Consider the following 18185-nt stretch of genomic DNA (forward strand, 5'->3'; position numbering starts at 1 on the left):
GCGAAATAGGCGAAGTACTAGACTGTGCTCTTTCTCTTTTCATCCTTCTTTCGCTCTGTCAAAACGCACTAGATTAACCTAGATTTATTTGCGTCACACTCCAATGAATGCATTGAAGTGAGTAAGAACTATTGTAGGAGCATGTTGGAGAATGAGACACGAATAAATGTACTAATGCAATAAAATAATCTAAACTTAATGGAAATTAATACAAATAAATTGTAAATATATTGGTAAATAAAGAAATAAATGTAAAATAATTAAGAAAAATATTAAATTATCTGAAAAATATATATTTATGTAGAGAAATATTATATAATTGTAAATTTGTAAATATATGCTATGTATATACATATTATCAGAAAGTTGATATAAAAAAAAATTTATAATATATATTATATATTATATATATAATGTGTGTGCAAAAAAATAAATATAAAATACAACAAATAAAAAATGTAATATATTTAGAAGATAATTTAAATTAATAAATAATATCATATAATATCATATAATTTCTCACATAACACTTCACGGATCGAATGGACGATACACTTTATATTTCCCTCCAAACCATAAAGATAATCGTTTAAAGGGAACATTTAATAAAGAGAGAGCAATAAAGAAGGAGAAAATGAGATAGGGCAACCTATTTATTTCGCGCATGCGCATCGTTACTACATATACTGTGCTAGTGCGTTTTGACAGAGCGAAAGAAGGATGAAAAGAGAAAAAGCACAGTCTAGTACTTAACCTATTTCGCGCATGCGCACTCCATTTTAGGCAACACTAACATCAAAGGTGCCGACAGAGAGTTGCGCTACTGTATATACTGTGGTATAGACATCTGTGCTTGTGTGTAAATGGAAAACAACTACCACAGTATATACAGTAGCGCAACTCTCCTGATTTTGTGAAGCCTAAAATGAAGTGCGCATGCGCGGCCGAGGCGCGTAACCAATCAGGGCACTGTATTCTATCTCACTTCTTCTTTCTATTGTCAGTGTCTGTCAGTCCCATTGAAATGTCCATATAAGGCATTTAAAGGACCATTTGACGGAAAGTGGCGGGAACGCGACGAATTTTATGTGAGAAACAGTGAGAATAGTGCTACGTGTGATAAAGTGATAAGTGATACGTGTTTAATTTTAATAATTATTCAGTGTATTCAGACGTGTTTAAGAAAGTGTAAAAAAACAGAGAACGTAGACCGAGTTAGCTTTACGGAGAATAGGTTATCTGTACAAAAATAGTACAGATTTCAAATTCTCTTGAAGCACTTTGATCTTAGCTTTCTGTTACAGATATTTGGAGAGATTTTAAAAGGCGAAAAAAATGTGTGCTCAAAAATCAAGCGGATGGTGTGTCGTAAAGGAGGACTGTAATAAAAATATTGTGGAAAAACGACACTTTTTTCGGTTTCCAAAGGAACATGACAGGTACAACTTTTTATTTCATTTATTTTCTAAAACACATACGAATTTATTGTATATTATGCTATATATTAACATATGTATATTTGGAATATTCAATATTTTTTAATTTCTGTATACAACACATATATATATACCATAACATATATATAACATATATATAACATATATATATGTATATGTGTAGATATATATATCTATTATTTTTTTATCTATATTTTATTTGTATTTACAATAACCAATATAATAATATTTATATAGATGGTTGCAATGGATACGTGCGTGTGAAAGATTAGATTTAGAAGCAAGTGGAGCAGAATATGCCCATCGCATTTATAGATTGTGCCACTTACATTTTGAAGAAAAGTGGTACAATATAAGCAAGAGTAGAGCTATTCTTCATCCGGATGCAGTACCAACAAAATTATGAGAGAGAGAGAGAGAGAGAGAGAGAGAGAGAGAGAGAGAGAGAATATTCTTGCATTTCCTAATATCTGCGGTTACTATATTCAATATGAAAAAAATATAATAAATATAAGTAATTTTATTCGAGCCATATGATATTTCAAAATATGAAATACCACATTAATTATATATCCAAACAAAACAAGTCATCATTGTATCAAAATGATGTTAAAATTGTTCCAAAATGATCATTAAAAGTCATTTTTCAATCATTCTAATGTCATTTTGACTTTATTGTGACTTTCTGTTCTAATTGCGTATATATTATATTGTATACACAAGATATATGCTATACATACAATATTGCTGTACAATTAGTTAATAATAATATATTTTGTGGGTATATTTAATTGCAAAATATAGTGTTATAAAATAAATGTGCATTATATATGTTTAATTTTTATTTTATTTTCTCTTTCAAATGCGTCTCGTTTTTCACTGTGAGTATTAAATATCTATATAGTGTAAACGAGAACTATAGATTTCTGTATTCGCTGTGAATAATGGAATAAATTAAGATAATTTTATAAAAGTTACTTGTTAGTACGCGTATTAAATGTTCAAATGTGCAAATTAGGTTAGGACATTGCTAGAACATAAATTAGAAAGAGAGAAAAGGTTATAAACAGAGAGCAGAAGTGAGATAGAATACAGTGCCCTGATTGGTTACGCGCCTCGGCCGCGCATGCGCACTCCATTTTAGGCTTCACTAACATCAAAGGCCCTGAACCACCCGACCGGTGCGGACGCGTCTCGGTTCGGGTGTTCGTTTTTTGTATATTTTTGAGAAAGTGTTGCCGACTTTGACCGTGCCTCGAATTTCCTTACTGATGTGTGTCCGTGTTTGGCTCGGCTCGTTCGTCCGTCCGGACGCGCTTTAGAGTGGCGTGACGACGTTGCAATCGCAGGCGCCCGGTGTTCGTCGGGTTTCGCCATTTTTCGCGGGCATTGCATCATTCTTCGTTTACATATTACGACTTTGTTTTGTTTACACATTACGATTTTTCGTTCCTGGCCTTGATGATTGCCGTTGGATCGGCTACCCGGCCAATTATAATCGACAAGAAGAAAAAGACTAACATCAAAGGTGCCGACAGAGAGTTGCGCTACTGTATATACTGTGCAACTACTCTGTGGTGACACTGGTGACTGTGCCCATGGTGGAAGTATACAAGGTGAAGTACTTAGGAGTTGCGCAGTGGTAAAATAAACCAACCAATCGCTGTGTGAGCTGAAAGGGAGGAAGTAAACGCGCTTGAGTTGTTTGTGTGAGTGTATGGCGTTTGATAGTGTGTCTCCGTGTGACATACAGGATGCAAACAAACCCGGTTACAACATAGACTTATACTCATAGACTGCGCATCTCAACTGTCCGACTGTCGTCTGGACTAGAGAGAGAAAGCATGAGTGGTCGGAGCTTTGTCTCTCTCTAACGATGGTAATGGTGGTAATCGTTAGAAAGAGACAAAGCTCCGACCACTCATGCTTTCTCTCTCTAGTCCAGACGACAGTCGGCCCGTTGAGATGCGCAGTCTATGAGTATAAATGGTAATGGTGGTAATCGTTAGAAAGAGACAAAGCTCCGACCACTCATGCTTTCTCTCTCTAGTCCAGACGACAGTCGGCCCATTGAGATGCGCAGTCTATGAGTATAAATCTATGGGTTACAACGGTCGCGACTAGAAACGAAACTTATTTATACAGCATACCTGTAAAGAAAAATAAGAAGCTGCAAAGAATCACGAATGTTATTCGTAACTGATTGAATGTAACACGGTTAGAATGTTTCAAGTACGAATTTTGTTTATTAACATTGTTAATAATTAAATCTGCATATTATATTCATGTTTGTGTTTGCAATAGTGAGTAAATTATGTTATAAAAAAAAACATTGTTCATTTCATATTAGCTTAGTATTTTATTTCCTTATACAACATCCTCCTATTTTAAATTTGCGAGTAAGACGAAGGCAAGTTCGAAATCACTTCAGGTGTACTCCCGACATTCGAAAAAGTTGTAGTAGTCGCTAGTGTAAAAAGGTAATAGTTGTGAAGAAAACAAATTATTCGCAAATTTGACAGAAAGGGTTGCATAATTATTCTGTATATTGAACACATTCTGCTTCAAAGAAGATGGTTTCATTGTTGATATATTTGGAGTTAAGTCAAAACCGTTTATGTCAAATATTCTTTACTGATAGTAAATATTTCATTTCTAAACACTTTCTATATATCACATAGCAATAATAAAACTGTAATTGACAATATTTAAACATTACATCATCAAAGCAGTTATATATTAATAATTGAAGAAATAAAGGACTCTTTTTATAAACAATAATTAATACGTTGAGAATGGCAAATAAGAGTCAATCTAAATCTGATAATATATTCTAATATTCTATATTGCGAAGAATATCACGTAATGTTTGGCGTTTCGTCCCGGCTTCCACTACTGGACTCATCAGTAAGGTATTGTAGTGGAAGCCTACCTTAGACGCCGGTGTAAGTTATTAAATCGAGATTCTATATAAAGAGATATACGCGTGTCTCAGCACTTGCGAGAATTTGCGAATATCGATAGACCTCTGATGGCGGGTCGACGTAGTAATATTCTTCGCAATATTTATCCAAAGTGAGAAATAACGTTCAAATTATTTATTATCAGATATAGATATATATTATCAGATTTAGATTGACTCTTATTCGCCATTCTCAACGTATTAATTATTGTTTATAAAAAGAGTCCTTTATTTCTTCAATTATTTGTTTTCAAAACCGCAGGTTGTAATAACGCGGATAATACATTGCAATTCTGTTCATTAAGTAAAAATTTACAGTTTCTAGATTAATTGCGTTTCAAGACCGAAAATCCATCGGCGCGCAAATATTTAGGAGGGGGGATATTTCAGATTATTAGAGTTGCGTTGCAAGACCGAAAAATCTTTCGGCGCGCAACAATTAAGAAGGGGGGGACATTTAAAAATCAGATTATTTGGGGGGACTATATATAATTTGAACGTTATTTCTCACTTTGGATAAATATTGCGAAGAATATTACTACGTCGACCCGCCATCAGAGGTCTATCGATATTCGCAAATTCTCGCAAGTGCTGAGACACGCGTATATCTCTTTATATAGAATCTCGATTTAATAACTTACACCGGCGTCTAAGGTAGGCTTCCACTACAATACCTTACTGATGAGTCCAGTAGTGGAAGCCGGGACGAAACGCCAAACATTACGTGATATTCTTCGCAATATAGAATATTAGAATATATTATCAGATTTAGATTGACTCTTATTCGCCATTCTCAACGTATTAATTATCAGTTATATATTATTATTAAGATTCAAGTTTTTTATGATATATTTTGCGGAAATTTAGATATTATTATCATTTTAAAATTTTCTATTTTATATTTAAAGCTTCATCTATATTTCTAACTAAAACGCAATATATTTGTATACTGCGTAAAACATTTAAATGATGTTTTCATTTCATAACCTAGATATCAATATTTGAATTTACGCGGTTTTGCGGAAAGCAGCTCAATGGCTTATTGGCCGATCAGAAGTGACGTCATTCTCCCCACTTTCCAAGGTGCGTAATGATTCACCTTGTATACTTCCACCAGGAAGTAAGATATAAGGAGACTCCACTCCGTAAAATAAAAGTGGACCCATTTTAGGTTTCGAGTTCAGCTTCCGATTCTGATGAGTGCGAGTAAGAGAAATGATCATTTCTCTTACTCGCACTCATTATGCGCAGCACTACTAAATTCACGAGCGCTGCGAGTGTCGAGAATCGGAAACGGAACTCGAAACCTAAAATGGGTTCATGTCTTGTAGACTGGCGAGACCGAGTGGAGTCTCCTTATATCTTCCTTCATGACTTCCACCATGACTGTGCCACTGTGTCACAGTATATACTGTGACTGTGTGTACCAGTGTGTACCCACTAAAGACGTTTTTCATAATAAAAGATGTGATCTGATCGTATCCTTTATTACTATTTTGGGAGGTGTGCGCCATTAATTACAGAAAAAGATCCTCTTGAATGTTTTGAAAAGAAAAAGACAATAATAATAAACAATAATAAGAGATATGTCTCAAATACTTAACGAGTTGATCAATACACTATATTATTTTACATGCCATAAATTTGTATCAGGTTCCTTGATTGTAAGAAATATGGGTAATAATCACATTTTGTTCTCCAAATACTATTATTTTTAAATTAGATTTTTGTGTGTGTGATATCTTTTTAATAAATTTTAATTGAATGATTATTACTAAGTGCATTATAAAACTGGACATTTGTAGCTTCGGCGAAAAGATTTTATAGAAGGACGAACATACTTTCGAGTGGAGAAAAATTTGAGGTTACTCTGGATCAGATGAAATTGAAAACACCACAGGGCAGAATATTTGAGGTGAATAGCAAACCTCTGGCCTTAGCAGTGGCCACTGAGTGGGACGCACAGAAGGAGACAATCAACAGAGAGAGCATGCATCTGGTATGACTAATATAATTACATGTGACCAATTTAATTACTTTATGATTTTACATTCCATATTTAACATCATAACATGATCATGATCGAGCAATTGTCTTTGGTAAAGGTCAAACGGAGGATAATCATCTCAAAAATCAATGCAATTATATACTTATTCGACACGTTTTTGCATAAAACAAACAAATCTGCCAAAAAAAGTGTCACTCTGCCCCACGAACCAAGATATTAATCGTTAAAGTTCACGACAATTCAGGTTATCTGTCATGGTCACTTAACACTGCAATGTGACATGCACTGCAGTCATATTTTTATATTTTTTGGCCACACGCGCATGCATTTTCATAAGTATGCGCTCGAAAAAGAAAATAATGCGAAATTTGGAAAATTCATAAATTTATTGTTTCAAAGATACAAAAGTCTTCAAAACACAGTCACTACTTTAATTCACTACTTTAATAATAAAAAAACACTGTCTGAAAACACAGAATTACTTTAAAAATACAAAAGTACTGTTTAAAAACACAAAAAGTTATTTCTGTATTTTTAAAGCAGTGACTTTTTGTCTTTTTAAACAGAAAGTAAAGTATATACTCAGCACTCATATAGAGTTGATATGACAGATATTCTAACCTGAATAGTCGTAAACTTTAACAATTACAGGGAATGGAAAGTTACTTTTTAAAAGTAACTAGTTACAGTTACTCGTTACCGAGTAAAAAATGTAACTAGTTACAGTTACAGTTATCGCTTTTTAAAAGTAACTCGTTACAGTTACCGTTACTTGAAAAATAACTTTTCGTTACTTTTCCGTTACTTTTTTAAAATCAATTTAAAAATGTACTTTTGCATTTTTTTTTTATATGTAATACTGACAAATATATAGTTTTATTTAAAGAAAAAACAATGTAGAATGGCTCAAATAATAAATTAAATAAAAGTAAAATGAGAAGGGTTACGAGCCAAAAATGAAACAGTTTATTTCTGATAAGAACGACGATGACAATGTAATTAAATGTATAAATATATATTAGAACAAAACAAAGATAAAAACAAACGACGTTTCGACACTTATTGTCATCGTCTTTTAAACTGTTTCGCTTTTGGGTTCATAGCCCTTCTCATTTTACTATTATTTAATTTATTTTTTAATTTTTTTTAAACACAATTTTGTAATTCTAAAACCTGTAAAATATGCAGCAAACTGAAATATTTGTATGTCCTATGTATTACATAGAAGATAGAAGTGTAAAATAATTACTGAATCATAACGGCCGAATGTCTATAAGGGCTTTCAAGTCTTATTGATAAGCGTTATAAATAGCATGTATCCAATCGAACCGTGTTCAATCGTGTGCAAAGTAACGACAAAAGTAACTGTAAATTTTGTTACAGTTACCCAAAAAATGTAACTCGTTACCGTTACAGTTACCAAAAAAAGAAAGTAACGCAGTTACCAGTAAAGTTACCAAAAAAGTAACTTGTAACTGTAACTTTGTTACAAGTAACGAGTTACTTCCATTCCCTGCAATTAATATCTTGGTTCGCACAGGATAGGTACCTTTTTCTGCCAGATTCTTTTGTTTTATGCAAAAACACATTGAATGAATATAATTTCATCGATTTTTGATGTGATTATCTTCCATTTGGCCTTTACCTTGTCTTGAATCTGATTCTTTATTAGTTATTGTAATCATAGTTAATTTAATAGGATACAAAATTTACTCTAGAATTACAAGTGTACTTGGTATTACTATTTTAGTAATTTCTAATTTGACACTACCAGTTCACATATGATATTCTGTATCTATTCTAAATAAATACGGAATATCTCTATATAAACATATGTTAACATTTTTCTGATTTTCTGTTATAGACATCCTTATGCAACACTGTATTAGACAATCCATACAATTGCACCAAAATAGATCTGGTCAATCACATGATAAACTGTTTAGAAATGGACACGATTTTGTTTTATTCGAGTGTAAGTATTTATATAAATTTTTATAATTTTCAATAACAATTTTTAATGTGATAGTATCTTGATTAATGGTTTTTGTGACTTTAGGAAGTGGATGAACTGTATCAATTACAAATTGAAAAGTGGGAACCAATAGTTTATTGGTTTTGTAAACATTACAATGTAGAGATTAAGAAAACTCAAAGTATAGATGCACCTACAATATCTATGGAAATCAAAGCTACATTAACAAGACATTTATTATCTCATAATTTCAATAGTATTTATGGTAATAATGCAATTTTGTGAGATAAAATGATCTATGCTTGTATATATTAATTGCTATTTGTATATAGGTCTTGTATATGCAGTGGACAGATTAAAATCAATTATTTTAACTCTTGCCACAGTTGCAACAGTAATTAATATTCCGGAAGCTGTAAGTCTTTCACGCCTAGAAGAAGAATACCAGGTATATATTACCTTCTTAAATAGATTTGTGATAAAAATGTTAATTTTGTAAAGTCTATTTTATCTTTTGTTATTTACTATATGTTAGTGACGTTTCTATTGTGTATCATTATTATATATTTTATACATAGATTTCTCATTGGGGCAATGTAGAATGGTATCATGAATACAGCAAACAAGATCTGCAGGCTCATCTATCGGCAGCAATGTTATTTGTATATTTAAATTCTCATTCCTCCACTTCTCAGCTCAAAAATGACGCCTTTAATGTAAGCTAATTTTATTTTAGATTATTATAGAATCACTACATTAATAAATATAAAATTTGTAAGAATAACATGTTCATTGTAATGTGTATATATATAATATTATAATATCGATGCTAACCGATTCCTCCTTTCGTACTAATTAATAAAAAACTGAGAGAAAGAAATTCCTTACAGGCATCTAGAAAGTTGTTTCTAATGACGAATTAAATAGGAATGGAGCAATCAGGCCCAACCCATTCCTTTGTACAAATGCAACTGAAAAGACGATGAACAATTTTTTATATATTATATATATATATATATAGTATATTACCTATACGATGCCCCATGATGTAAACATACCGCACCGTTCTTGCACGAGTGGCGAATGCATTCATTGTGATTGCATTCACCTATGCCACGGCCAGTGGCAGGACTGGTACCAGTCAGTGGAAGAATCGTCGTATCTGTACGCAATTCAACATCGAATATACATCCGGAAAAGCCAGTATGAAGAGGGAGATCGTGAGGCAACGTTTCAAAGTTTTTAGATTTATAACCACCTGAAAAAAAAATGAGAAAAATTTTCTCTATATTTTTATTCACTTATATACACTTCATGTACAATATTATTTCATTTCGACTTATATTCATTCGAAATGTATAGACGGTATGTCAACGCGCGTCAGATATGAGTGATGAGGATTGAATAGCTACATTTAGCATAAAATATATGATAACAGACGATTGTGGAGTTGATATTATGCTAAATGTCGAATCTGCAACAACGTACCGATATAGAGAACAGGCGATACATTGAGTTGAGTCATAGATCCTACTGCTTGACCAGTCACATTTTTGAGACCCTCTACAGCAAGCCACGATTCCTTACCTCTCCTTCCGACACGAAGAGTATACGTTTTACTTTTACTAGCCGATCCTGTCACGCTCAGAGAGCTTAACGAATCGCTAGTAAAGATTCTTCGCACTCCTATTAAAAGATTATAATATTGAAATTGAAAATAATGTACTTTCTTTGAACTTCATGCCAAAATTTTATATAATTATATATATATATAAATGTGTAGATGCAGTGTAGACAAATTATAAAATTCCTTAAATAATCTATATCTATGCCATTTATTAAAGATATGACTGAAAAAGGTATGAGAACTTCGAATATATGGAAAGTTCTAATTTACATTCATTGATCATTTACCGGAACCCAAATCCCATGTAAGCATAATATATCCGCGCACGAACGTTATCGAAAGATGATCCGAAACATCACGGCGCGAGCTTCTTTGTCCGAGGTATGCTATCAGAGAGATTTGATCAAACGTGCGCGGGATGAGTCGCAGCTTCAGTTCCATTGTATCCTTTATCGAAGTAGACACGCCGTAAGCAATATACGACGCGAAGCCAGGGACGAAGACTGAGAAAGCTGGCCGTACTAAGATGGCATCTGACAGGACGAGTTACTTTGTCAAAATTTTATTGCATTGCGATTTTATTGCATCGTTATCACATCTATAGAATATCTATTGAATATTTCGTTATTACGATTTACCTTCTTCACAAAAAAGCCCACGACTACCGAGTGGACAGACGCAGATGAAACCAGTTCCGGGAGAGCTTACACATGTGGCACCCATCGAGCAGGGATTATCGTTACATGCCGAATGTTCACACAAAGGCCCGGTATACCTATAAACAGTTTTTTCTACTGAGCAGATTTTAAAGACTGTTGTTTCTACACTAAAATTGATTAGTGTTAATTAAAATATTTTTTAATATCAAGAAATATTAATACTAGAATTAATAATATTCTTAATATTAGAATCATTTATTTTCTTTATCTGTAATGTTGCTCTTACTTTTTTTATTATGTTCACACTATTCCTTTTCTTAGACGTATATAAAGATGTATTAAAAAAAGGAAAAATTTGCGTAAATTAATTTTATTATAATTTCATAGATATTTACCCCGCTATACATTTACAACGAATTCTTCCACCACTTTCTTCACACGCACCGAAATTTTGACATGGATTCGATAAACATAAAAATGATGTGCATTCTTCAATTTGGAAAGTTTCTGTAGAATCGTGAATAAAATGTCGCATAATTCCATTTACCTGCAATGTAATTGAAATAATTCTGAGCCATTCTGCATAAAATTAATAAACCTTTCATTGAGAAAGTTTTTAAAATAATTGAACTCTTCTGTGAATAAATCTGGAATGCTGAGAGAATAATCCCTCATTAAAACTAATTCTCTCACCTTCAGAGAATCCATGCAACCAATGAATCCCCTAGCTACGTGAGGAAAATAATGTGAGAACGTTAATGGGATGCCTCCTATGTACACATTAGCGTATTTTGGAACCATTCCTTTCTGTGGTAATATTTGTTCGCCAGTCACAGCCATAGTACCGTTTACCAATAATTTGGCAAAACATTTTTCGTTTTCATCATTAGCAACATATTGAAAGCTGTGATAAAACAAAAGGAAATGTTTCTTTCCTATTAATATTGTCATAAAAAAAATTAAAAAGATAACGAATTTTTATGCCTATTGATTTAGATAATAAGAATTTTAGAGTAAGAACAAATTAAAGTTAAAAAAATAATTTAATATAAATGGAATACCTCATATCGATGCCCATTTCATATCCATTATCGATAATTGCATCGATTTCACCAAGTAATATAGTTTCTAGACCACAAGAAAACTGGAACTTCAACGATCCAAGTTCCAAGTACACCGAAGAATATCTTTCATTGTCAAAGTAAACGTGTAATATAATTCCATTTTTAAATGCCGTTTTAAGCTTAACATAAATTCGGAGCGTCGCGCTCTTATTCTCAGTGATTATTACTTCGACGCGTTGTCTAACGAAAGATTTGCCGTTAAAGGCCGCTTGCATAATAGTCGAATCTGTCTTGCAACCATCAGCATACTAAATAACAATTATAATACAGACACATTAACTGATAATTTTTTATTTTGAGAGAAATAGTTTTAAGTTTAAGTTTTCCATATAGGTTGCTTACAAAGATTATAGTATCTATAGTTTCAAAGTTCTTTACAAATTATTTTTTTATTATGTATTATTATTTATTGTTTTTATTGTTATATTAATCACTTACTTCAGTAATATTTCGCGGAGTTATCATGGTAGTATTCATAGAACACTGATTTCCGCGACAAGCGCCGATTTGTGTAGTATTAACTTCGATGTTAATAACAGTAGTTTGGCTTAACGAAGATATGCTAGTAGACGTTAACGAGGAAGGTACTGTGGAAGTGTCAAGTCTGATGGTCGAAGGTAAGACCGATGGCAGTGTTGATGAGGTAGTTAATGGTACAACAGTTCTTGGTGTATCTATGATCGTAGTTCCCAGCTCGAATGTTCTATTTTGTATGGAATCCGTCGTGTATCGGAATGTCGTATCGATGGAAAGTGTTATATCGGTAGCGTGATTCATGATGGCACTTGTGACGTTAGTTATATCATTCTTTTGGTATTCATCTATTGTAGGTTGATAACTAATAAAGAACGGAATATTGGATGAAAATTCACTCATATGATACAAATTGTCTCGTTTATTATTGTGGCTAAAGTGATAACATAATTAATATCATCATTTATCAAATATATTGATCTCAATATCCAAAAAAATAAGAATTACTTCATTTCTTAATAAGAATATCCCACTTACCTAGAACTTGTCGTGTATTCCGTTACATCTTCGTCTATTCTACTGGAAACCGGTAAATGTATCTTTGTGGTCTGATCATAATCACCAAATTCCTTAGTAACTTCACCGTCATGGACAGATCTCCCAGTTGGTAAATAAACTTCAATACCTTCTGTTTCATATTGATAGTCTTCAGTAACAGTGATTGACGATACCGTTACTTGTTCCAACGTAACGAAATCATCTCGAGTTGAACTCGTTGATGGAAATTCAGTAACAAAAACATTGCTATCACTGCTAATATTAGAATTTTCATATCTTGATGTTGTAGTCTTCTCTATAATTGTATATCTCTTTGTATAAGGTGAACTACTTGTTCTCGGAGATGTCGAATAAGTGGCAAAGCTGATAGTCGATGGGGATGATAAAGATATAGATGTGTTCACTAATGAAGTTGATTCTTCAAATGAAACTATGGCAGTTGTAGTTCTGATTAGACTTGTTCTTTGTTCAGATGTGTCTTCCGTTTCTATAGTGATTGTCGAGGGAAAACTATATTCGCACATAGGACCACCGTAATTTGATGGACACGAACAAGTAAAACTATTGATACCGTCGATACAGGTACCTCCATTGTTGCATTGTGCAAATTTTGATTCACAATCATCATATCTTAGCTCACAAAATACACCATGATAATCGGGCACACAGTAACAAACTGAACGGTCGTCCTCCAGTAGACATACTCCTCCGTTTTGACAAAAATTCTCCTTGCACGGTACGATTGCCTTATCGCAATTCTTGCCAGTAAAACCTTTAATAAAAATAATGGAATAAAAATGCTCATTAAACTTTATACATAATTAATATTAGAAAAATATGAGAAGTGACATATGTTATTTTTTAATGTTTTAAAAAATGCCCGCTTTAATCTTAAGAAGATAAAAGATAGTAAAATATACTTGTAACATCCGAAATTTAATTATGGTCCTAATTTTAATTATATATTATATATAAGTTATTATATTTGTATATGCTATTCTGGACAAAAATAGCTGTATCTTATAGACAAGAATAATTTGTTTACCGAATAAACAAGCACAAGTGTAGGAAGATGGAATGTTGATGCAGAGACCACCGTTTTTGCATGGTGACTCCAAGCATTCGTCAACGTCCATATCGCAGAGAACACCGGTCCATCCTTTTCAAAGAGTGAAATTGTAAATGAGATGAGAAAAGTACCATTAAGATAGAATAAAGAATGCAGCTAAGAGCAAAATTTTATTTGTATTGCTTTACGAATTTCTTACCTTCGCGACAACGACAATAGAATGAGAAACCGGGTCCTTCGATGCATTCACCGGAATTTTTGCACATTGTCTCGTTGCAGACTGATGCATCAATTTCGCAATGTTCTCCTAAAAATAAAACAAGAAAATAACGACGTTGAAAACTTTTTGAATATACATATTTGTCATCACGCACCTGAATATCCATCTAAACATTGACAAGTGATACCATCATAATTGACACAGGTACCATTGTTAAGACACGGATAGTTTGAACATTCGCTATATATTTGCTCGCAATTCACACCTAATTTTAATTTAAAACGGTATTAAATATTAAATCTCATAATTAAAACAGTATATTATTTATTTTTATTTATTCTCTTATACACGTCTCAACAAAATTGAAGTATCAACTGTTCCACCCTGCAAAAATAAGCAAAAATTTCGGGATAGAATAACATTGTCAAAAATCATCGTTTCGAGATTTTTAGAAAATCATTTAAAGATTGAAATCTGTACTTTTCAGATTAGTAATTTAAAAAATGGTCTTACCGATTTCATGAAGAAACACAAACATAAATGAAAATGCATCAAATCTTAAAATTTTGTATAAAATTTCGAGATCTGATGTATCTTCATGTTTGCGTAATTTTATGAAATATCAGTAATATCGGTTTTTGAAGTACCAGTCCGAAAAGTAGAGATTTCAAGCTTTAAAATGTCTTTTTAAAAATTTCGATACGATGATTTTTGACAAAGTTATTCTATCTCGAAATTTGCCTATTTTTGCAGAGTGAAACAGACGATGTTTTAATTTTGTTGAGTAAAACGGGGAGCACAGACTTTTGCATAACGCATAAAGCATATGCATAAGGAATTTCATTGGTCCATTTTCTTATGCATGAGTCAGTGGACCAATCAAATTCTTTATGTATATGGTTTATGCGTTATGCAAAAGTCTGTGTTCCCCGCTTAATGTATTAATTTATGACAAATAATATGACGAAGAAAAATAAATTATTACCTATGAAACCATCAGGGCAGGTGCAATTATATGCGGCAACGCCGTCATTGCATGTGCCACCATTAAGACAAGGATCTGACCAACATTCGTCCCAATTAATTTCACAATTAATTCCCGTGTAACCATCGATGCAGTAACAAGAATAAGTACTGTATCATCCATGAAAAAAATCATGAAGAGGAAATAAATAGATATTTCCATAATTTTAATTATTTTAATTTATTATGTAATTATATATTTATTGTATATTTTTAATATTATTAGTATAATACTTAATAATTTTTATCCTACTAACAATAATCAATCAAATTATTTTTCTGCAACTTTATCCATTAACGAGATGAATCGAAGTCTGAAGAGGACTCAATTAGAGAGTTGAAACTGGTCATATATTAATCACTAATTTTAGTAACTTAAGTTTAATTAGTTTTAAGTTAAATAATTTTTGTAAATTTGCTTATTTGATGTAACGTATTTAGTTTTATTTTACAAGTAAATTTGTTATATCAGTTTTATTTGATTCTTACTTTGCCATTATATTATGATTGATTATTGTTTATATTAAGAGTCCTATTGTGTGTGAGACAAATTTTAAATTAATTGTTTTTATCCTACTATATATTTATTAGACAAAATATATGTGATTTTAAGAAAAATTTTATAACTGCTATTTTTATATTTAATATTTCTTATAAATGTCATTTACTATAATTGGTTTCAATAAATTAATATAATATATATCATCATATCTTCTCTATGCGAGATATTATAAATTAAAAGAAAAACTATATTTATCTTCTATGTGTATATACGTATATGTATATACAATACAGCGTACATACAATATATCTGTTTATGTCTGCATAACGAAATAATGTTTGCCTTATTTTTAGATTATTAAGATGCGTGCTTCTACTAATAAATATAAAACTATATGTACCTGTTTTTGTTGTCCAAACAGATTCCATACATACAAGGATCTTCACTACAATCTGATCCTAATGCAAACACCGTAATCGCGGTCAACAGTACTATCACAGTAAAAATATTTTTACACGCGATCCTTGCAGATGACGGATAGTAACTCCATTTATAAGTCAACCTAAATAGTCTTACATATCTTTATAGCATAATATATATGTACACACACACATCGATTTGTTACTACGTATAATAAATAAATATGTGAGTATGATGTGTGCCCATACGTTGGAATATGTGTGTGAGTATATATAGATTACGTTTATTATACGTATGTTATATATTAGGACAAAAGAAGATCTACAATCATTACATGATGTAAATTAATGAGATATGAATCTATTTGTTTCATATTGAATAATGCAGTGATTTTGCAGACATATAATACTTATAATTTTATAATAGAGATTACGAAAATATCTTTATATAGTATATAAATTAATATATTATTGTCGTTAACACATCGCATTAGTTATTAAAATAATTGGCGAAACTATGATTCATTGTATGTTAATAATAAAATGAGAATATAAATATATAATTATATTAAAATTCTTCGTATAAATATATATATTTGATATTATATATAGATATATTTTTTTGTATATTTGATTATATAAAATTAGAAAAATTAAGTTTAATTTTTCTCAAGCCTTAATTGCTTCAATATACAACGATTCAATATTGAAATAATAATACATGCAGTTTTGAGTCATGTTACTGTGCCAACGTTCGTCCGTGACCTTTCTCGTGAATTCTGGCATTAAGTTATTAGATAAAATGCTGTAGAGAAAAAATTAATTATACTTGATCGGTACCATCTCTAAAAGGATTAAAAAGTGGAAATGATTCACCGAGAGAAAAGGACGGATGATTTTTTCCCATTACCTTCCCATTCCTGTACGAAAGTAGGCAATAGAAAAAAAAGAGAGAACACGGGTTGTCGAGAAACACGGCACTTTCGATAGTTTCTATACACAATTACGGTATGCTATAGGTATATATTGCTAGTGCAGCATAGACCGTGTATATACGTTGATATGTACGCTGTTCTTGGCGAAACCATTCACGATACTCTGCCGACGCAACTTGTAGTCTTAGCAACGCTCGACCATACAAATATAACTATTACAAGCTGTACGCTTGCGTGAAGCAATCGTATCGACATTAATACTGATGTTACTATTGTATTATAAAAATAAAATTTATTAATAGAAAGAGATATTTTTTTTTCAAATAATACAGAGAAAGAGGGCAATGAACCAATAAATTACGTTAAAAATCCTATTCAATTAATTTAATACATTGCGAAGAATATCACGTAATTATGGCGTTTTGTCCCAGCTTCTACTATTGGACTCATTATAGTAAGGCATTGTAGTGGAAGCCTACCTTATACACCTGTAAAAGTTATTCAATCGAGATTTTATATAGGGTAAACTCTATATATACGCCGCACCTATCAAAAACTAAATTTATTAATTATTATTTACTATGTTTAAAGCAAATTAATTATACCAATAAAAACTTTGTATCATCTACTACTATAAAAAAAATATTAGAAATCCAAAATAATTTATTTTCCATATTAAAAAATAACTTTTTCAAACCACGGATATAGGAAAGTAGGGATATAGCTTATTCTTGCGGGGGTGAAACCGTCAGGGGCAAAGAGATGGTATCCCATTACCGTCACTTGCTGCGTGCTCTTTCGGCAAAAGTGAGAACTTATTCAAAAATCGTCAATCATTGTGTTAAATGTGGTTACTTCAAAAATCATATATAAATATGTCTATGTGCGCTGCAATTGGTTGTAAAAATACTAATGATCTCGAGAGAAAGTCGGAAAAACAATTAAATTTAGAAAAGCATATAAAATATCATTTCATACGTAAGTAGTTGCATATCAATCATTAATTTTCAAATGTAATCTCTATTGTCGATATTTGTTTTTTTATATTTCGTACCAGCTTTTAAACTCTATTTCAATTTGAATCAATGTTAACTAATAAATTTACAAATTTCTAATATTGTATGATTCACTTACGACGTTAGATTTCCAACTGATTCCGGAAAATGTAAGAAA

At 31.7% G+C, this 18185-nt stretch overlaps 3 protein-coding genes across 3 annotated transcripts; 2 read left to right on the forward strand and 1 right to left on the reverse strand.

The window, feature by feature from the left end:
- The first annotated feature begins 1013 nt into the window (after window positions 1-1013).
- Window positions 1014-1982, forward strand: LOC108781470 (52 kDa repressor of the inhibitor of the protein kinase). Its single transcript, XM_018549432.1, has 2 exons — window positions 1014-1439; window positions 1695-1982. The coding sequence occupies exons 1-2, from the start codon at window positions 1336-1338 to the stop codon at window positions 1861-1863; spliced, it is 273 nt and encodes a 90-aa protein (XP_018404934.1). The 5' UTR covers window positions 1014-1335; the 3' UTR covers window positions 1864-1982.
- A 3960-nt stretch (window positions 1983-5942) lies between these two features.
- Window positions 5943-9127, forward strand: l(2)k14505 (ATP synthase mitochondrial F1 complex assembly factor 2 homolog l(2)k14505). Its single transcript, XM_018549431.1, has 6 exons — window positions 5943-6096; window positions 6225-6418; window positions 8292-8402; window positions 8487-8667; window positions 8735-8850; window positions 8981-9127. Exons 1-6 carry the CDS (start codon window positions 6006-6008, stop codon window positions 9125-9127), a joined length of 840 nt encoding a protein of 279 aa, XP_018404933.1. The 5' UTR covers window positions 5943-6005.
- Window positions 9128-9301: 174 nt separating this feature from the next.
- On the reverse strand, window positions 9302-16815 carry eys (eyes shut). The gene is made up of 16 exons (XM_018549428.1): window positions 16799-16815; window positions 16059-16220; window positions 15119-15267; window positions 14288-14398; window positions 14113-14220; window positions 13890-14003; window positions 12824-13616; window positions 12251-12650; window positions 11750-12060; window positions 11382-11592; window positions 11084-11235; window positions 10668-10804; window positions 10317-10562; window positions 9891-10088; window positions 9432-9660; window positions 9302-9373 (listed from the first exon to the last, which is right to left on the reverse strand). The coding sequence occupies exons 1-16, from the start codon at window positions 16813-16815 to the stop codon at window positions 9322-9324; spliced, it is 3390 nt and encodes a 1129-aa protein (XP_018404930.1). The 3' UTR covers window positions 9302-9321.
- Between the last annotated feature and the right edge of the window lie 1370 nt (window positions 16816-18185).

This window comes from Cyphomyrmex costatus, unplaced genomic scaffold (genome assembly GCF_001594065.2).
Source record: "Cyphomyrmex costatus isolate MS0001 unplaced genomic scaffold, Ccosl1.0 scaffold819, whole genome shotgun sequence".
Classification (NCBI taxonomy): domain Eukaryota; kingdom Metazoa; phylum Arthropoda; class Insecta; order Hymenoptera; family Formicidae; genus Cyphomyrmex; species Cyphomyrmex costatus.